Source organism: Melanaphis sacchari, unplaced genomic scaffold (assembly GCF_002803265.2).
Source record: "Melanaphis sacchari strain LSU unplaced genomic scaffold, SCAv2.0 Contig4_pilon_pilon, whole genome shotgun sequence".
Classification (NCBI taxonomy): Eukaryota; Metazoa; Arthropoda; class Insecta; order Hemiptera; family Aphididae; genus Melanaphis; species Melanaphis sacchari.
This window is the reverse complement of record NW_020271335.1, coordinates 2,235,323-2,258,526: the sequence shown is the minus strand read 5'-3', so window position 1 is coordinate 2,258,526 and position 23,204 is coordinate 2,235,323. Positions and strand designations below refer to the sequence as shown.

General features: G+C 24.2%; 2 protein-coding genes across 3 annotated transcripts; one reads left to right on the top strand and one right to left on the bottom strand.

Moving 5' to 3' along the window:
• Positions 1 to 987: 987 nt before the first annotated feature.
• On the bottom strand, positions 988 to 6,874 carry LOC112598876 (kinesin-like protein KIF23). 2 transcript variants are annotated; one of them, XM_025345529.1, is made up of 15 exons: positions 6,732 to 6,874; positions 5,094 to 5,651; positions 4,869 to 5,021; positions 4,616 to 4,808; positions 4,370 to 4,508; positions 4,107 to 4,315; positions 3,939 to 4,043; positions 3,776 to 3,876; positions 3,581 to 3,720; positions 3,413 to 3,516; positions 3,239 to 3,343; positions 2,846 to 2,992; positions 2,001 to 2,180; positions 1,670 to 1,921; positions 1,384 to 1,596 (listed from the first exon to the last, which is right to left on the bottom strand). In XM_025345529.1, exons 2-15 carry the CDS (start codon positions 5,648 to 5,650, stop codon positions 1,384 to 1,386), a joined length of 2,598 nt encoding a protein of 865 aa, XP_025201314.1. In that variant the 5' UTR covers position 5,651; positions 6,732 to 6,874. The 2 variants fall into 2 exon arrangements, with proteins under 2 accessions (XP_025201315.1, XP_025201314.1); XM_025345530.1 differs by lacking the exon at positions 6,732 to 6,874 and having other exon boundaries at positions 988 to 1,596; positions 5,094 to 5,650.
• A 215-nt stretch (positions 6,875 to 7,089) lies between these two features.
• Positions 7,090 to 8,663, top strand: LOC112598877 (protein max). Its single transcript, XM_025345531.1, has 2 exons — positions 7,090 to 7,281; positions 8,179 to 8,663. Exon 2 carries the CDS (start codon positions 8,186 to 8,188, stop codon positions 8,609 to 8,611), a length of 426 nt encoding a protein of 141 aa, XP_025201316.1. The 5' UTR covers positions 7,090 to 7,281; positions 8,179 to 8,185; the 3' UTR covers positions 8,612 to 8,663.
• The last annotated feature ends 14,541 nt before the right edge of the window (positions 8,664 to 23,204 follow it).

Here is a 23,204-nt window from a genome sequence, read left to right as displayed (position 1 = left end):
TAATATACTTGCGCTCAAAACAAAAATAAATTAACCCTTACATATAAAGAAACATGAAAAAAAAATTATTGATTTTATCTAATTATGTTTTAATGCTTAGGGACCAAACAACCCGTCTTATCAAAAAAAAAAAAAAAAAAAGTATATTTGAAATATTTAACAAAATTAAGTTAAGAGTATTAAACTAACTATACAATATTATTATACATATACCTATTAATTTTTCTGTGTATACCTTAGATATTATTTGATTTTCCTTGCCCGTCTGTGATTCTAGTCTTGTCTGTTTTCTATGAAAACTGGCTTTACAATATATTATTATTAGCTTATGATATCTATTGTTATTTTATTCCTTTACACGGTCTGTTATATATATATATATATATAAATTATATAAAAATGTATGTATTTCAAATTATGGTAGCATTTAATTTTAATCATTTTCATTATTGTGCGGCGTGTATGGAAGAAAACTATATTGTTAATAGAACCATCACTTTTTTTATTATTATTATTATTGTACTTAATTTAACTTTAAATATGGTATACATTTTCTTTTAATAATAGTTCTAAAATTATATGGATGATAATATAAAAATCTTTAGGACTAGATTAAGTTAAAATTGTGTATTATATACCGATCGAAACAACATTATCATTATCATGTACTGTACAAATCTGTTCTGTCGATATTTTGATGTTAGCTACAATAAATTTGTTTTTGTGATTAAAATTTTGTTTATCTTTTTTTATCATATTTTTCAATTCAGTACTGATGACACTAGTACTCTAAATTAGTATGAAAATTGTACATTATGTTTACTGAAATTATAAGATTTGGGAATGTTAAAAAAATACATTTTTGGCTATGTATGATTAACTCCATTGATGAGATGATCCAAATTGAGTCATTGATTAAAAAAAAACATAATACTAATTAAGTAGTGAAATACTCATTTAAAACACAAAATGTAGTATAATATATTATAAGAATATTTTGCATCTTGTCTCAACATTTCTGCAGGCAAAACATAGTTCATAAATAATATTTATAAAATTATATAATATGAAAAACTTATAGTACAAAAATATAAAAAAAAAAAATCAATTGATTTTATAGTGAATAAAAGGTTAACATTCAATTGTATAAAAAGCAAATTATACCCACATTGACATAGCACTGAAACAGTTGTGATTGAGATGGTATTTTTTATTAAAGTGATTACTTACACTGTCAAAAAAAGTTAAATTGATATTTTTTTAAAGTAAAGTTATGTACAAACTATATGCATATAATAATAAAAGCAATTTAAGATTGATATCACATACGTTAGCCAAACACCTTAAATTTAATATTGGTAACGTTTTTATTTTATTATATCATCATTTTCTAGATGTTGGAGTATATCCTCCTTGTATTCCATAACATTTTGATTGTACATCTTCTGGATTACCTCTATGAGCCTTTACTTCATTATTGTATGCCTGGATACGGTTCTTCACCGGAGATCCACCAAGTGGTGAATCCTGTTTTAGTGTTTCAACATCATTGAACACAACCTGGGCACCTCCACCCATAGTTTGTATAATATCAGCCTAATAAATTATAAATCAATTAATATAACAAGTTTTGTTGAAAACAGTTATTATTTAAGTAGATATCAAGTACTTTATAAAGTTTAGCTTCTGGAATTCCTTGGTCATCTGATCCTTGTGTCAACAAACAATATTTTGATGCACCATTATTCGATACTGTTTTGGCATCTGTTAACTTGGTAATGGATTTGCGCTTTTTTAACTTGGGTTGCATAACAGTTTGCAGAGGAATAGGCACAGGAGGTTTATGTTCAATCCAACGTTCATGTGGGTCACATGATTTAGATCGTCTTGAACGTAAATATCTTAGTGTTGCTTGTGATGGCTAAATGTTAATTAATAATTATAAAGTATTATGAGGATAATTATATATATATATATATTATTTAAAATAGTTTAGTTACCTCATTTTGTTTTGAATCTGTAGGTTTACCATTATTTACAACTGGTTCTATTTTGTTTAAGCTTTCATCAGATAGTGTTCTTTTTACAGTACGTCTGGAAAAATGGCCAGGGACATTTTCTGTACTTTCCACAATATTTTTGATGTGTCTTAATTTGCGTTTTTTATCTTGTAATTTCGCCTTTGAATCAAATATATATATTTGTAAAGCAAAAATTTAATACTTTTGAAAGTTTTTTGGAATGAGATCTATTATATTGTTGTAGTTGAGGGAGTGGAACCTAATATATTTTTTAGTATATTAACTTGTCCCAAAGGAAAAACTTTTACGCCTACAAAATAAGCATACTCTGTCCAACTAGTCAAAAATTGATTATTCTGAATGATTCCTTTAACATCAAGCCATCATGACTGGTTTCATATGGCAGCGTGTTACAGCAATGTTCAGAATAGCTGTTCTATTGTTGAACAGAAAATAGCTACATTTTGAATGAAATATAAAGATTTTTTATTGGTACATTGCAATTTGTAACAGAGATTTTAAAAGTTTTTTTTTCTAGTATTATTTAAAAAATAAGTTCATTTTAACTTGAATAGTATCAAAATTTAACTTCTAAGTGTGTTCTTATGACTGTTGAAATAGTATGATTTTACTTTTGTGCTTATTGTGTGGATGCTGTATAACCTAACTAAAAATTACCTCAAATTTTATCCTAATTAATAGTAGGCATGTATGTATTATATAACATACATTTTTTGTACAAAGATGTTTGAATAATAACAAGAAAATGGAAGACGATTTACAATTATATGTTTAAAAAACTTAATTAAACACATTATACAAACCTCAAACTCATTTTCTTGAACCTTCCATTTATCTTTGAATTCTCTAGATAACTGTTCTTGCTTTTTAACAATTTTTGTATTGTATTTTTGTTTTAATAGATCTTTATCTACTGAAACTTGATTTAGCATGTTGTCTTTTGCATTTAACTAGAAATCAAAGAGTTGGAAAAATTAACTGATGTAATCTATAAGTTAATAACATTTTAATTATAGGCATATATCTTTTTTAGTTTATATTATGGTACATATGGTAATAAATATGTTTTTAATTCAAGGCATAGTCTATGAATACGGTTTGAGTAGGTCAGAGTATGAGGATAAAATAGATTTATTTTTATTCTAGTCAATATGTTAGGTAAATTTAAATTTCTATTGCAGTATTTTATTACTTACATCTGATTTTAATCTTTTATTTTCATTATCCATAAACTCTAATTTTCTTTTTAACGAAGCTAATTCATTTTCTAATAAAAATGATTTGTTTTGATATTGCTTAACCTACATACAATATTAAACATATTATTAATGATAATTATCAATATTAATAATATATTTTATTAATAATACTTTATTGGTATCTTGGTCTCTCAAAATTTGCAATGAATTTATTTCTTGTTTAGCACCTGCATAATTGCTTTCTAAAATTACTAATTGTGATCGTATGTCATTACCTGTTAAAGAAAGTAACTAACGTTATTTTGTTTTATTAATTATAAATATATTATAAATTTATACTTTGAGTAATCAACATTTCACGAAGTTCTTCCTTTTTTTTAATTCTTTGATCAAGAGCAGTAATTAATTGTTGTCTTTTCTCATCATCTAATAAATCATCTACTTCTAAATCTGGCAAAGGAGGCCCCAAATTTAAATAACTGTGAAACATATATGGTTATAATCTTTTATTTACATACAATTAAGTAACATTACCTTCCAAAACAGTTTTCTTTTGATTCATAATTAATTTTATTGTCTTGCGGAAATCTAGTATCTTCTTCAATTACACATGGAATGCGATTTATAGATTGAATCTGAAATTTTACTCATATAAAGAACAAATGTCTTAGAATTAAAATTAAGTATTAAGACATACATCAATAACTTTTCTTCTTCCTGGAGTTAATCCTATATCCATACGTAATGGAGTTGTTCTTTTTACTTGAACACTTCCAGACATTTCACCGAATTGTAGAACAGGCTGTATGTTTATAAGAAAATATTTAAATATATATTAAGCAAAGTTAATTAAATTTTTATTTACCAAAAGCTCTGTATATTCAGACATAGGGTTTATACAAATTAGCATTCTGATTGAACCAGAACCTTCAAAGAAACTTTTGAACAGATGTGTAAGACGTGAAGTTCTGTAAGGTATTTTTTCAGCAATGTTTCTTAAATTGCTAGAAGATTGATTTTCATATAATATCTTAAGACATTGTTTCAAATTTGAAAGTGACTTATTTATTTCTCCTGCAAAACGTAAAGTAATAATTATGGAATAAATAAAACCAAACAAATTCTTACCAGCTTCTTGAAGTCTTTGTCCAGTAGTCTTTGCTTTCCCAGCTCGTTCACTACCGGCTAAATCTACTAGTGAAAGCTGACTCACAACTGTATACTTCTTATCTTGAATAATACTTACACCATCAGTATCCAAAGGTGCCTATTATAATAATGATATATAAATAAATATAAGCATAATATTTGTATTTTTTCACAATTTACATTTAATAAATTCATTTATTTATACATATTTTTAAAAGAACTCACTTGTACAACTCTTATAGTAAAAACTGTATGACTACGACTAGAGTCCATGTTCAAAAATGTTGGTGCTGTACGCTTTCTTAATTGACCTTTTCTTAACCATTCAAATGCTTCATCAGCGTTAAATACTTCTTGTTCATTTACTCCATGCACATACATATTGCCATTAGAATCTTCCCTTATTATTTTACTGTTTCTATTAAATAACCATATAAATTAAAATTAATTATTAATATAAAATTAATTATTTATTTACCGTCTTATTTCTCCATCAGATACATCTTCTAAAAGATCATAAACATAATTATGATATATTTCTACGTAGCTTATAAAGACTGAATATGCTACATCTTGTTCTATATCCATAATTTTAAAATTAAATGGTATACGATCTGTATCTCCATCTTTCCTAGTAATATTTAAATTTGTATATACATAAAGTAATTTATTTAGGATAAAAAGCAGATTTATAAATCCTTACTTTTTTGATGTTTTAGAAGGGTTTTTAACATTGTTTTTGAAATCCTCAGATTTAAAAAACAAGGCATCTTCCATACTATATACATCAAAACCATTAAGCTTATCAGGTTTAAAAGTAAACCTTCTAGCTTGGTAATTTTGAATAGAGTTGAATATTACATCAAAACATCTTCCAACAATACCACCATCTTCCTGATTACCAGTCATTGTATATGATTTGCCACTACCTGATATTCCATATGCAAATATTAAACTATTCTTCCCAGTTAAAAGTTGTTCAATTAATGGTAATCCTAGGTCTTGAAAGACCACTTCTTGGGTCTCATATTCAGTGAATATTTTCTTGTAACTGAATTGTCCTTCCCTAGATATTCCTCTTTCATCTGGCGGGCAATATATTTGTAATTCATTGTCAGATAGAACTTTGATACATGATGATTCTAAATTAGACTGAACAGGGCGAATTCGACAATAAACTTGAATAGGATCTTTCGCATCATCTTCTGCTCTATACTTTTTTTGAATTATTTTTGCTGGTTGGCTCCCACCTCTCTTCATTCTATTTCAATATACACAAACAAAAATAGTTGGAATTGTTTATACATTGTAAAAAAAAAAAAATTGTACCTAGCTATAAACTTTTATAATTTTATTCGTCTATTTTGTATTGGTAGGCTAAGAAAAATAAAATCATACATTTAAACGTTTAGTGGAAGTATTTAGGGTTAGGATTTATATTCATAAATATTGTAGAACATGCATACCTACAAAATTTAAAAAATATGCATGTACACAGACTCTTTTTTGTACAACTTTTATGAAAAAATCTCACAATTTTTTACTAGTCATCAAATATTTACAACCATGATTTTAACATCCAATTTTTTCTTAGCTGGAATACCACAAACAATGACATATATTTATAGGGTAACATAGACTTGATATTATAATACAGTTTAATTAACCAACAAAATTAATAATAAAAGTTGTAATAAAAAAAAATGCTACAATTGGTGAATGACCAAACTTACAACTAACATATTTGTTATTAATTGTCATCACCAAATAGGAAAAATGATTTAAAAATAGATTTTGTCATTCAATCAAGTATGTAATCAAATCATTATTAATTTAACAAAACAATATTATTTTTTCTATTAGTTACGTTTAGTGAATAATCTCAAATAAATCTTTAAAAATATCTTAATTATTCGGTTACAATTAAACAAGACAAAATTTTAATTATTTTAAATAATGTTGATAATACATGTAACTTTTATTCAATTACCTAGAATTATATAACTTGTTTTTTACTGAAATATGTAAAAAGAATAATAATTGATGTATAACAAAATGTTGAAATATTAATTAGAATTTTTCTTTAAGTAGTAGAGTATATGGTTAAATAAAAATTTAGGCCTAAGTAATCAATAATTATTGAAAAATAATAAAAAAGGTTTATTAATTGAAATATATTAGTATAGGATGAATATGTTATACTCATCTCTTTATCTAAGTATCTACATACTATTCCTATATAAGTAATTGTAAACATTAAGTAGAAGAGTCGGATATTTTAATATCATAATTGAACTTGTACAAATATTAAGATCAAATTATTTAATCGGTGTTTACTTACATTGATGTTGTTCATTAACTAATTGATATTTAAAAAAATAATAAATAATAAGTAAAAATACAACGAAACACTTAATTGTTATTATGTAGAAGTGAGAATGTGAGATATCACAAGAATTAAAAAACGAGTAACGACCGTTAAATCGCATTATTTAATATTTACATGGGCTGGGGTATTTCAGCCTACAGCGCCTAGCGGTTGGCTTTGTTCGCATTCCGAGCTGGTTCAGTGGTGACAACGAGTCGAAAACGAAAAACAAAAATATCAAAATATATTAAGTTCACCGCCAATGTGGTCAACCCGGCGAGGTGTTGATACACAATACGATAATCGGGTTGCTCTTTTGTATAATGATAAGAACATTGTTGATTAAAATTAAATTTTTTGGTACTTTATTTTATTTACAACTCAAAATCGAATACATTTGACTATTTTTCTTTATTTCATCCAGTCTTTTGAATAAGGTAACAATTAACAGCTGACTGCACAGTTGTATACTAGACGAAAAGTTTATTTTGACCGAAAAGGCCTCGTCGGAGACAATATTGATGTAAGTGTTTGATGCATTTTTTTTTATTCTTTGTGTACTTGCATGTTTCAATGCCAATGACAATCAAAAGAAACAGACGCTGTGCTTTTAATATACTTCACTATACCATAATGTTGGTAAATCGTTTTTATTGTCATAATGGTTTTTTACTTGAAGAAAATAAAACTTTGACCCATATTAGTGTGTTTTATTGTCTAAAAATTCCGAGTAGTCGTGAGCACCTAAGGCAATCTTAGCTTAAGCTGATAGTAGTGTATTTTAGAAAAAAAGACAATATATTTAAACTTACATGTTAGTGTTTATAGTTTATGAATTTATGTTTTAATTACCTTATTATTTTTTAAACATACTGTGTCTTGTATTAATATTCGTTTGTGTGTATCTCATTTTACGCTTTATTTGGATGCAATTGGAAAGAAAAATAATATAGTTTACATTAAATCAGTATAGTATCAATGTTTTTATACATAATATTCAATTTTGCTGGATAAAATAAAATCATTTTTATTATATATTCAGTTTCCATTTTATAATTAAGAAGATACATGATAACTGATAATTAATAACAATATGATTGATATTATGATCACAAAATATAGTTTTTTTTAGATTTTAATGATTATAACTATAACATTATTTATTATTTAATAAAATACAACAATAAATTTATGTTTTAATGTTTTTTTACATTATAAAACTATGATTATTTTTATGTTTATCTTTCGTTGTATTTAATAAGTTCTTATATGATTAAATATTTAACTTTCTACTATAAAATAACCATGGAGTATTAAACATTGATCTATTAAATGATTTATGAATTCATTACATATTTCTTTATTAATTAGGATTTGTTTTATTTTGATATTGTCCTAAAAGAGTAATTTAAATACTTAGATTCAAGATGAGTGATGATGACCGAGACATTGAGTTGGAGACTGCCGAAAAGCGTGCACATCATAATGCATTGGAACGCAAAAGACGTGACCATATTAAAGACAGCTTTACAAGTCTCAGAGATTCAGTTCCATCACTGCAAGGTGAAAAAGTTGCCAGCCGTGCACAGATTTTAAAAAAAGCTGCTGATTACATACAGTTTATGAGACGTAAAAATGTTTCCCACCAACAAGACATTGATGATCTCAAACGGCAGAATAATATTTTGGAATCTCAGATTAGGACGTTAGAGAGAGCTAAGGCTACTGGCAATTATGCTATGGAGTCTAGTGAATTAGCTTTAGATGTATCAGGATCAGAAAATTCTGATGTATCAGATGGAGAACTTCAAAAATCTAAAAGAAGGCTAAAAAAGCAAAAGTTTGGTTATTAAATTTAAATTTCTATTAATGTCTAATTTTGTATGTATTTATTATGTATGAAGTAGGTAAATATTTAAATAGTATCTTATTTGGTACAAATTTTAAAATTAACATTTTAAGGAAAATCATGAGGTTAGGTTTATTTGTTATATATTTTTTATATGAAACATCATCTTGAAAATATTTACAAATTATTGTGAACAAAATAAAAAATGATTATTTATAAATTTATTTGATTGCCACAATTAATTTTGTTAATTTACTTTAATTCATTTCAAAGAAAATTACTAAATAAGATGTACCTATGATTAATAAATTACCAATATGTACTGTATCTGATGTATTTTCTTTATTTTGAGTGTTGGATAAAATTAAATTAGAACTCTGAAATTGGATTTGGAATAAACAGTTTCAGTTATTATTCTTTACTTGAAATTTCATTATTTTCTATCAAATTCAATATAGGTTTTCAGATTAGGTATGAAATTATTTCATATAGAATTGTTACTATTTGCATTGCATGGTAAATCAACCAAATACTTTAAAAATATATTATTATAATGCTTAAAATTAAATTTATTAAATAAAGTTGGTATAATTTTTGTTTTTGATACATTAAAGTGTCTTTATAAATTGATAAGTAGTTAGTTTCGTTATTTTTTTTTTATGTATAAAAGGTCGTGCTATTCAAAATGATTGTTTTACATACTTATAATTACAAAATACTTGAATTGTAGATTAAACATTTTTTGTTATTTTTAATTATACCTAAGTTTTTATATAATGTATTATTAATAATATTATATTTTAGGCTGTTAGTTATTATTTATGTTCTAAAATTGTATCACATTTATGATTACATCAATATTCGATATTAACCTTGTACAAACCATAAATTTAAAATATGATTTTAAGTAGTTGGTTCATACTTTAATGTTTTGATGAGCAAATTACATTTGACAAATATTGTTATTATTATAAAATATAAAATAAATATTGTAATATATTTGATTTAGCATAATATAGTTTCATAAAATCATATATCATATATGTCATGTAGTAATACTAAGGTATTTAAAATAATTGTAATCACACGCTTGAGCAGTAAAATATTGATGATACATTTTATATATTTCTTGTTTTTTATTTTACTTTAAATTTTGATCACCCAATTATTATTTTTAATAAAATGATTTGCATATTAATTTTTGAAAATTGTTACATTAATAATTGTAAATTGCAATTACAGTTATTATCATCCCAACGTGCTCTACAGTGTTGTAAACATAAACTTATAAATAAAATTTATTGCTTATAGGTTTATCCACAGAGCAATATCTCTTTGCCCTTTGGGTCTATGGTCAGTATGGTCCATAGTAATTGTTAAGTATTCAAAAAATTTTTTGCATGATTAACTAACTAATTAGTTAATCGTGCTGTTTTGATTATTGATTAGTTTAAATATCTACTTTTGACATTAAATCTTTTCTATAAAAATACTTGGTTTTTGTACTAAAATTTATATGTTTTTAGTTTTCTATTAACACTTTTTTTTTTTTAAATTTTAATTATGTATGTATTGTGTTCTTTTGAATTTTTCATATTGATTGTTGTAATAATATTAATTGTTCTGAAACTTTAAAACTCGATAATTTAAAAAAAAAAAGGTGTGAGTGCAATGTAAGCTCGGGAACATGAATACGATGAATTTTTGGTTTCATTTGCCAAATAATAACAATTATTAAAATTATTTTATAAACAACTAACAAGTTCAAAGTGGAAAGTATTTAAATCGATCAATGCATCGAAATTCGAAATGATTGTTAGCGGAGTTATTATGATAAGAAAAAACAAAACATAATACATACTGTGTACCTATAGGTAGGTAACTGTTAAGTGTAATAAATATAATAATTTCTAATTATTCAACACATTTATTTAGTCAATTATAATGTTATAAGTAGTGGGGACTGGCGGCTCGTAGATAGGGGCGATGGGGCGATCGCCCCCCTTCTAAAATTATCATTTATTACAAATGTATAAGTTAATTATCAATTTTTAATTTTATATTAATTTTATATTGTAGTATAATATTATCAAAAATAAAAATTGTGTTTTCTATAATATTTACATTATTGAGTATTATGAAAACATTATCAGATAATGGGAGTTTAAAAATAAATCATTCAACACTGTAGCTTCTGAAAATCGATAACCGATAACGATTTACCAAGATTCACGAGCAGCGTATGCGATGTTAAAAGTCGCTCGTCATAACTATGATCGGAATACAAAAACTAAGAAGGGGGAACACAATAATAATACTGCCGCTGGGGCGATGATTTTAATCGCCCGATACACATTGATTCCGAACTTCCGTAAATTTATTATTTACTTTGTGCAGTCATAACTCGCAATTAATTATTTCAATTTGATATTTTATTCTAAAAATATATACTGGAATTATTAAGTTTTTAATCATAAATTCATCCACACATAAAAATTTTATTAAATTAATTTAATTAAATAACCACTATTAATATTATTTGTGTTTGATACCTACTTTCCATAAATAAGTAATTTTATATCGCCCTCCCACTTTCAAAGCATACGAGCCGCCACTGGTTATAAGCATTATTTATTTTTTTTATCTTTATTCATTTTATTCTTTAGTAAAAGATAGATAAAACTGTTGCAATTACTTTTGAAAGATAGGTATTTGTTCTTGACTTATACTTCAGTAGATCGTCTTCTGTCATCTAACAGTTGATACACTGATACGAATACTGAAGAGATTCGTATTTCAGTGTTAGCATGCCTTGTGCCTTTACACTTTAAGAGTACCTATGACATTGTCAATTGATGCTGTTATAACTTATACTATTACATACCGGCTCAGCGGCTAGCGAAAAACATATTCTTAATTTTGAGGTTTTGTAGACTGTAATCAACAATTTGAAACACCCACTTGCTGTCACTATAAAATGATTTGTTAAAAAAAATCCATAATATTTTAAAATTTGTAATATGTCTAGAAAATATTGATCTATTTGAGAAAAATTACTACTTAATTTCCTTTTTTGATGAAAACAAGAAAAAAAATCACTTTTTAAAAATTAATATAATATGGGTACTTACACATTTTAAGACCAATTTTTAAAATGAAATACCAACAGGCTACGATTGTTTTTTGATTGGTAATATATAGATATAAAAAATTTAAAACAGTAATATTTAGATATTAGATATACGTAGAATTTCTACATTCTAGAGTTGAGGGCGTTGTTCACGAAACATTTGTTCAGGTTTGGGGTTTCTATACTCGGGTGTTATTATCGGCAATTTAAAATTTTTACTTATTGTAATTTTAAACAATAATTATCATGATGATAATTACAAATAAACCTTTTTAGTTATTTTAAGTATTGGTGATCATTGAAATGTTGGTGATCCTCAAGAGATTGAGACTCCCAGTTTGAAAATCGCTGGCTTATCCTTAATGTCAAACATTCTCCTGTTGATAAGGAGAAGTATTTTATACCTAATTAATTCTACCCATATACGTCGTATAATGTACCTATATATTGTTACATTGATTATAAAATTATTCTTGTCAATAATTATTTTGTATTAAACAAACAGTTACAAAACCGAAAAATATATATGAAATAATATAATTTCAGTTGTCAAATTTGGAAAAATTAAATAATGGGTTATTTCTGGATTTTGGGTGCTGGATTACTTATGGGTTTTTTTTAGGGTGTTACGGCTTTACGAGTTACATTTAATTCGGATGTAAAGCACTGTTCACAATATGATTATGAATTTTAATTTTAATTTACAAATGTTTTAATATAAATTTATAATATAATAACATTTAATGTACCTATCTATCAAATAATTTAATTAGTTACTTATTCCCTTTACGCGTTATTACTTATTTGACGCTATTCAAATTCAACCCTTTTATAGTTTTATATTTTGCTTTAATTAGAAAGAAAAACATTTTTAATTAGGAATCATTAAATTGTTGGATCACTATGTTAGATATTTATGTAGTCTCCTTCATAGTTCCACTCAACTCTGTAATACATGTATATCTATGTATAGGAGAGAATACATCATAAATAGCCTGAATGAATAATTATTTTGAAGCCTGTAAAATTCACTATTTAGTAATAATATATAGTTACCAATCTACTATTAAATCTAAACTATAGCATACTTAAAAATTCAATAATATATTATATAATTATCATTGATTAATAAGTATTAAAAAAAAAAAAAAAAAAAAAAAAATACACGGTTAATAGTTTGAATATTTATTATCATTTTTTTATTTTATTAAGTACATACAATAATACATAAATACCTAATAAATACTTTAAATATAATGATACGATTTTTAATATTTATCAGTATCAATATTATAGGTAATTAAGTTATTTCAAAGAACAAAAACAATTTAAATTCCATTATTGATATGTTTATGAGGGACTTGATATGTATTAAGTTGCGCATGGTTATTGGCGAATTCACAGTAAATTAGTGTTGTATAATACTTTATATAATAATATGCGTCTATTAGACTTGTATATAATATTACATTTTACTAAAACTATAATAGCTGAAGCAATTACAAGTAAAAAGATAATACACTGTATCATGAAATCTTATGCACATATATAATATAGGTATTAGGTACCCATGTATACATAATGATAAATAAATATATTAATATCTCTACATTATAGTAATATAAAATAAGATTATTATAAACTAATGTCGATGCACTTAGGTTAATTTTACTCATAACAGTAGGCAGCATAATCTTATTAGCTATAATATAATATATAATATACTTAATGTACCTATCTATCATTGTTTAATATAGAAATTATTTTATTTTAAAACAATAATAAATATCTATAGCCATATAAATTCGCCTCTAACCATGGTAGAATATGTATAGGTTTAACAAACAATATATATGCATAATAATATATATTGTATAATGTATAGTAATAATGCTTTGGCGTATATATCACAATATTAAAAATAATTAAACAAAATAATATTACTTAAATTTTACTGTTAATAATTAATATAATGATAATTTTTTATATTAAAAAACACATAAAATTTTTCAACTTTATAACAATAAGAATAATAAAATTAGTCAAAATTCTATTTAGGACGTTTAAATCACATTTTGTATTGGGTTAAGACCGTTTATTCATATTTTATAACATTCAAAGTACCTATATACTTGTAATAATTGACGATCAGATGGGGGAAAACAATCATAAAAATCTATAGTAGATACTCTAAATTTTTACGGACATCGAACCTTTATTCTAGATAATTTATTTATCAATTTTCAAATTTTTATTTCATTTAGAAACAAGGTACACACTCTGTAATACTAAATTTTAGTTGAAATGTTAAATTTTCGTACCACTTTATTATTTGGTATTATAATATATAGACAGAATATTTATGAACTAGATATTATTTGCAAAAATGTTAAGTAAGTAAATATGCTTTTTTGTATTATCATCTCTAAAACACTATATTTCTGTTATTTTTTAAACAATGTACAGAATATACCGATCATAGAAATTTTTAACAATAATACAATTTTTAAAATGGAAATGTATTTTAAAGGAAATTATCTAAAAATGTAGTGCAAATATTGAATATTGAACCAGTAATTAATTATTTTTAAGTATTTAATACTTTTACAAGTAAAGTGAAATGGCGTAGCAAGACCACTATAAATATTTGTACACTTATTCGCTCATCTTATACTAACTTCCAATGATTGTAAATGAAATACTAAGTTTATTGGTTTAGAAACGATATTTTATACACAGACATTTTCAAAAAATATATTCTTCTCGAGATCAATAAATCACAAATTCATAAATATAGGTCATGAAAAAAAAAAAATGTAAAAAAATTACTTTAATAAAAAATAGTAAACAATTTGAAATTCCCTAACTCAAATTTATTTAATTCTGTTTATGGCAGAAATCTTCTCCTGTACATGTATTTTTAAATATATTTCAACACCGTAAAATTATATTTAACTTATACCTAAGTATAATAACACTTCAAATCTCGTGAGTATTCATTTACCTTATACTACGACGAACTTAAGTTTATTAAGTATATTTATCATTATTTGTTACCTGATCTTCATCTCTACAAGTAATCTAACTGTAAATAACATCTATTGATTATTATCATGTATGATCAATGAGATTATGTATATAAACAATTTTGATGTCTCAATGATACATACTTACTATTGTTGTCTCTGCCTTACAAATGTACAATATAGCAAATTTGTGGTTAGTTTCAATTTTGTGTAGAGAATTTTAATATTAGAGTGAAATGGCATATTATTAAAATTAAGAATATATGAAAATTATCAATGATTTTTTTTTTCATAGGTTTTTACGATATTTTAACTTTTAAGTGAATTATTAGAATTTTCAAATTGTAATATTATACGTTTCCTCTCATAACTTACCTAATAAAAATAAAAATACAGTAAAAACATACAAGAAAACACAGATAGTAATAAGTTTATTCACTCTATTAAAGCTTACCTACTACTCAAAACTGGAATTACTAAACTCAGATTTGATATGCTGTAGAGTTCGTAAAACATACGCGAGCGTGGTGTCCTTTTGAATAAGTGTACTTATATAGTGAATGCCGTTTAAATTAAAATAATAAAAAAAAAAATAGTGGTAAGATTTTTCATTAGGTGCATTAATAACAATTTATGATAACTAATATTTTGTAAATTGTTGATGTCACATACTACGTACAGTAAATGTAATTTGTATAATAATAATATAATAATTGTCATTCTATTAAACAATAGACACGGAAATTTGAACTTTCAAATATACATCGATTCTACATGTAAATCTCGATAAATTCAGTCAGATTTTCAGTTCATAATAACAAGTAATATAGACAATATAGTTTATTAGATAATTAAAAAAAAAAAAAAATGATCTATTTAATTTAAGCCATTGATATTAATAATTATAATATAAAAATAAAGCCGTACATTTTAATATTATTTTGTTTCCCCCGTCTAGTTACCAATTAAATTACATAAAATATTGAAATATGATTATAGGTACAATTTTATATAGCATATTATCATTTTCCTTGAAGTGTATAATTTTTGTAGATATACATGCATATACATTTTATGAGGAATATTAATAGTTTTTTAATTAAGTCTCATCGACTAAATTTGAAATACATTTTAATATTGTTGAACGTATTTCATTCGATTTATAAAGAAAAATTATCATTTTGAATATTACTGAACTTTACTTATCTGAGAACCCGTTTGTTAAAAGTGTTTTTTTAGATATTTAGGTTGTTGGTACCTAAAATGGTCAATGGCCGCATAATAGCATTCCCACATTTACCATTTACCTTCTACGGCGTAAATATTAAGATTAAAAATCGTTCCTTTTCACAATTTAAATAATTTAAATCAATCGTATTTAACTTCGCGCATAATAAAATGTGTATATCGCGGTCGTTGCTATAACCGTATTCAAAAATAAATATTTTATATCGTGTTGGGTAAATATTAAAAATGTGTTATATTATAATGATAAATTGGTAACTAAACGATTTAATTACACAGCCTATTACATAATACATTAACTACTTTTTCGTTTGTTTGAAAACCCGAAAAAATTATTATAATAAGTTTTTTTTTTGTATTAGAATAAATGCCATAACTTAATATATGATGTAGTATTTAGTGGAGGCCTTTTATTTTTGTAGTTGTAATTAAATTTATTTTAAAAATAAGATTTGTTATAAGCGATTTAAAAATAATTTTATGCTATAAAAAAATACGCGGTAATTAACTATTAATAAACGGACCAAACGAATACTGACAGGTCACATAATATATAGTTTATGCGACAGTGATTTCGAATTGTATTTGACTTGGTACTTAGTAACGCTGCGAATGTTTTTACAATTTAATTAATTTAAATGCTAGTTTTATGAATTCTGTGTAAATTTAAATAAGAAGAGGTTTAAATTTAATTATTAAAAATATTTTTTATTGTTAATTATAAAATGTTGTGTTAGTTTTGGATATTTGAATATTATATTGTTTGAAATACATTTATACAATTAATTCAGAATTTGAATGTGATATTCAAGACATTATTTTACTCGAATTACATTAGCCTTGGAAAAAAAATATTATTTTATGAACGTCAAAGCAAATTAATTGAAAAAAGTCGTAATTAAATCTTTAAATTCAACTTTTGAATAAATGATATAGAATAACATTTTAGTCTTTTTACAGCATAAACGTTGTTTAAGCTACAATGTATTTATAAAACAAAATGTAATATTTTGTTGGGAAAGTTTAGACTTTTTTATTATTTAAAATTTCAAACATCAATAAATCCTATATCTTTCAAGTAAAGTTATGAAATATTGCTTGATCCAAAATATATAATAATGTATCTAAAAAAAAGCCCATTCTACATAAATAATTCGTGCAATAAATAACTAAATAAATAAATACATTCGTTATTTTTATTATTTTTTTTTAGTATGGATATTGATTTCGTAAAAGTGTAATTATAGGTACGTATATATTTTTAAATTCAATAATGATTAATAGTTGTACAGTTAGAATAAATTGTGTAACATAGGCCTGAATATATTATGTTTATTATTTATTTGTACGATTGTTCATACTATAATTAGTTTTAAGCAATTTATCTACCTATTTTGTTATTTTATTTAAATATAATATGCTAAACCTTTTTTGAAGTTCAGACATTAGAATTTAATATTTATAGGAAAAATATATAAATGTTTCAAATAATAAAGCACGTTTAATACTATTAAACTTAATATACATTTAAACTGATTACGAAAAAAAAGAGAACCTGTCAGAATCATCTTAATTATCACCATTATTTTCCAAGTATCAATTCTCAAAACACTATTAAAATAATTACTAAGAATACTAAGAAGGTTAACACTTATTTTTAATAAAATGAAAAATGCATTATAATTCATAAAATATGTGAATTAATTAGTTCTATGATTTGTATTCATTGATGTTAGAATTTAGACTGTTATTTAGATAAGAAAATATTTCAAATTGAAAATTTAGTATTTGAGCTTTTATAAATTTACCGCATATTATATTTTTTATGGTTAGTTATTACGAAGAAAATGTTATGAATTTAAAATATTTTGTTAAGAAAATGGTATCTATGGTGAAAAGTTTTTAATGGGTATGTTAAGTTATGTATTGACTTGCTTAAACGCATAAATGAGATTAAAGTTAAAATTTTAAGTCATCTGTTAATTATTACTAGAATGTTTCAAAAATGTATTAATGTATTGCAAAGGAATTGGAATTTAGCTTGAGAAATAATTATATTTTATGTTCAAATGGAAGACCAATTTTAAAATAAATTAGGCATTTCTATTCAAGTGATAAAAAATAAAAATGTATACATGTGTTCATGGGCGCCCATTGGGGGAGGGGGAAAGACAGGGCACTTGACCCCCCCCCCTGGAAAAAATATTACCACAATATTACCTTATTACCGAGGCAAATTATTTGTTGAAATCACTTTTAAGATATGAAATAAATATAAAAATATACTCATTGTTATTGTATATTAACATCATAGATAGGTCGTATTCTGTAGTCTGTATAACCTATACGTAAAATAATTTATCGCAGATAATTTGTGGTAAATCTATAAAGATCACAATATAGGTACTACAAATATTTTAACCTAACGCAAACAAGGATACTTTCATTCAGGATGTCATTAATATGTTTGGAATAAAACGAAGAAATTTACAGTTCTTATTTACTGATACCGAATAATATACTTAATTATATTATTTAATTTCTATTTTTTTATATACTTATTAATTTATTCGTATGGCAATTATTATATTAATACACTATATATATACAAATAAAAATATAATATGTATGTATAGTGTATACATTTATTTGTGAAAAATAACATTAAATCTTTATTATCTTACATTCGAAAACTTTTTTATTTTGACCCCCCTAAAATATTACCTATGGGCGCCCATGCATGTGTTATAATTATAAATAATAATATACACGTTTTAATTATGTGAGTTTTAAATCATACAGTTTAATTAGTATACAATATACTTATCTTTGGAAAAAGTGGGTTAGAAATATATATTGTTTAATTTAAAAGCCATTATTGTCACATTTTAAAAACGGTTCTGGACTAAAATACTTTTATGGTCATTCTCCCGCTAAAAAAAAAAAAAATAGTGGATAACTTGTAAACTTTTTAAAAAAGAATTATTATTAATAATTATGGAATCTACAAAGTGTATGTTACTTTGAAATTCTAAATCTCTGTGATAATAAATTTATCTTAATTTGAATAAAACGTATGTAAATACGAGTGATAACAATCTATAATAATATTTATTATCAGTTTCAATTGTATACTCGTTATACATTTTTTAATAAAAAGGATTTTTTCAAATAAATCTAAATTTATTGTTAGTCAACAATCAAAATCTATTTGAGTTTAAAATATTTTTTCATATCATCTATGCGTAACTCTAGAGCTTTAGTTTATTTTATTGATATGCGAATAATACTATTATATAAAAAATATAATATTAACAATAATAATAGTATTAGAAAAGATCATCACCACACTTTAACATATAGCGTCTATTAATTTTTGGAGTTTCATGTTGTCATACATGGGGACGAATTATTTTAATACATTCCTCCGATCATGTGTATAGCTTAGTGATTGGAAATTTTCGAGGAGGATCAAGAGTTTAACTTAAATAAAACAAGTGTGACCAAAGTTAATATATAAGTAAGATTTAGTATGCTCTAATTACGGACTAAATTTAGTCGACGAATTAATCATGTATCATATCATTACGTCGTATAGTAGACAGTTTATTCACTTAATTGAGATCAGATTTAGAAACATCTCAAGCAGGAAAGTACACACAATCCAACATTAAGATAAGATTGAAAAGAATATATAATAAAATACCGAAGTATGTTTCACAAAATTGTAACACATCTATTAATTTCACTAAAAATAAAATGTTGATAAAATAAAATTAATAACAGGTACTTACTAAATAATTAATAATATATTTATTAATATTATATTTCATGAAAATAATTGTTCTCCAAAATTATTATTATTTGTGACCAATACATTAATATTTGGTGTACTTGGATTATGGGGTTCGTAAAGTCATATATCTACCTTTTCATTTTTGTACAACAGTAAATTTTTACTAGGTATATTTGTCACGTTAAGCCTTAAACCTTGATAAGCGTCAATACCCTCTCTATTAATATAAGTATTTATGATTAAAATGTGATATATTTATAATTATATAATTATGTAAACAAATATACACATATATATATTAAGTAACTAAAAATCACATATAATAATTTTTTATATAAAACTTTTTAGAAAATATTTTATATTTTAATATGTATGAAGTGTTAAAATATAAGTGCATTTGTTAATACAGTAAAACCTGTGTGATATGAAACCTAAATAACACGGAAACTTATCTTTTATGGAAAAATTATTTAACCCCGGTGATTAATATATTTTTAAATACATAATTTCTTGAATAAAATGGAACCTATTTAATGTGGTAATGGAAATCACATTTCATCATGCACCAAGCACCTGTATGGCTGTGTTTGATGGATAAATTAATTTTAAAATTATTAGTCAATTAATTTTTCTTACCTAATATATATATCAATCATATAAATTATTTTGTCACTATCTGTTTATATTTCATTTAGTGTTGTAGGGTTAAATTGAGTGACGTGTTTGTGGTGTGAAGAGAGTGCAACGAATTTCAAGGTGCATACTATTTTTAATTGAATATAATGATTGAACAAATGTTATACATGTAATACATTAGTTGTGCTTACTGCCTATACTCGTTTCAAAGTATCAAGCAGTGATTGATTTCCGTTCGGCCCCTCGCATATCCCATATATAACGACATAGGTGGTGACCTATGGAAGGGAATAAAAGTGCTCAAAACTAGTGTATTTTAGTTTGAGACAGAGTATAGGTAGCTTTAAATTATATACATTCTGAAATTTCAGAGTTTTGGAAATAAAGTTTGATTATTTATAAATCACGATAACGGTTATAGTAGCGATGACTTCATCCATAGGTACGTAATTACTCTATAGAAAATTCAGAGAACCTCGTTGCTATCGGAACAATACTAGTAGTCTGAAGATTTTGATGAATAATTTATAAATTAATTAATTTATTTCTATGGATAAGTTTCCTAGAAAATGTGTTGGCAAAATACATTTAGAATTTTGAAAAGTCATTAAATATTACAATGTATCAGATGTTTACCTACATGAAGATATTATATTACGTTTGTGTTATGTTGTTTGGTTTCTAGTAAAAAAAAGAGCAAAATCCTACTTAAGATCTTTGATGAACGATAGTAACTTAAATAATATAGCCATTTTTGATAAAGAATTATGTTAGATAACAAAATCAGTTATATTGAGGTCATTAAAGATTTTGCTACCCAAAAATATCATAAGAAAATCTTAATTTATGTTTCTTTTATTTAGATAATATTTTTATTTTATTTTAAAATAATTAAATATTTTAACGTAAATGTTTAACATTATATTATATTCTACTTATAAAATAATATTATGATATAATTGTTTAATTTTAATATTGTTGTCATGACCATAGAAAAAGGTATTAAAATTTGAGTTTTGTGAGAACAAATTAAACTACTCAAGGTATCAAATCTTTAAATAACCTACGCCACTGGTTTAATTAAATTATAGTAACAAGTAAAACTAATTTGTGAAATTTTAAAATGTGAAAAAAGTCGAGTGTATTATGTGGACACTAAACCAAAAATAAAAAAGAAGGAAATTAAAGATCAATGGATAAATGTCTATAAAAAAATTAATTATTTAAATAATAATATATAATTCAAAATTTTCGGTAGGTATGTATAATTTGAATGACAAGTCATTGGGAGAATTTAGGAAGAGTATGTAATACAATTTTGAAATATTATATAATGATAATTTTTGATTTTGACATTATTTTTAATTATAATAAAAAGTAGGTATAATGTAATAATAGATACTTAATCAGTAAATATAAAATAATGAAAATCTTTCTTTGTAATTTTTGTCTCTAATCTGTATTCAATAGAAAACTGAAAAAATATCGGCTCTTAATCGTTTCCATATTAAACAAGTTTTACTGTAATTATTTAAGTTAAAAAAATTAATAATTTTGAAGTGTTTTATTTTTAACTAATATTAACATATATTAAACGAGAAAGGAGTTTAATATTAATGTAATATAATAATAAAATAATGATGTCAGTGCACTGATTTTTAAATATGGAGAATATTCTGTTGTGAAAATGTAATATCTTTATCCTGTTAATTATTAGTAGATAATTAGGATAATAAAAAATGTATAATGTGAAGAATTAAATGAAATGTAAAAATAGTATTATGGGATTGAGTATATTATTATGTAATGCTTGTACGCTAATGAATCAAGTATAATTTGTAAATGCAGAATTTGGATAATATGCTTTTAAATAGTGCGATTTTTTATTAGTTTAATTTAAATTTCTTTCATAATTTTGGAATATTACTTTCATTAGTTTATGATATTATTATTATTATATATTCTAAAGCTTTTATAATAATAACGTCTAACATGTATCTATGATTCTGATAAAGAAAAGCGAGGTATTGTTGGTGTTCTACAAGAGCACATAAACAAATAACGACGTACACTAAGACGTTAAAATACCAAAATATGATGCAGTTGTTGATTAAATTATAGATTACTTACCTTTACGATGTTGTTTTTATCATTATGTAAAAATGTCAAATCTGCATGTTTCATTCTATTTAATAGGTTGAATACACATACCTACACTACAGGGATTGGCGCTAATCATTCACGAGGATTTTCATAAATTTGTTAAGTTCATTAAAAATACATACGAGTATACCTTGTGTTTTTAGTTCGTCCATATTTAAGATATATTCAAAGCTATAGTACCGTCAAAGTATAATAAATAGGATTTAGGTGATGTGATATTTTTGGTAAATAGGGTTAAACAAACTCGGGTAGAACAGGCACATGCAATGTCTGGGTAAATAAATACAAAATATGATAATAATAGACGCAGAAGTGTTGAAAGGTTAGTTTTTTTTTTCTCATAAAAAGTCGTGTATAATTTTAATAAACTGTCAAGTATAATTTTAATAAAAATGAATATTTTGTATCTTTTTTAAAAAAAACTCGTCTTAGTGTATTATTATCTAAAAAAGGCTGTGGGAACAATAAAAACACATGCGGAAGCATAGGTTGAACAATAAAATTTAGTAATAAATATAATAGAATTAATATTATAATAAAAATAGTAGTAATAATAATAATAATAATAATAATAATAATAATAGTAGTAGTAATAATAATA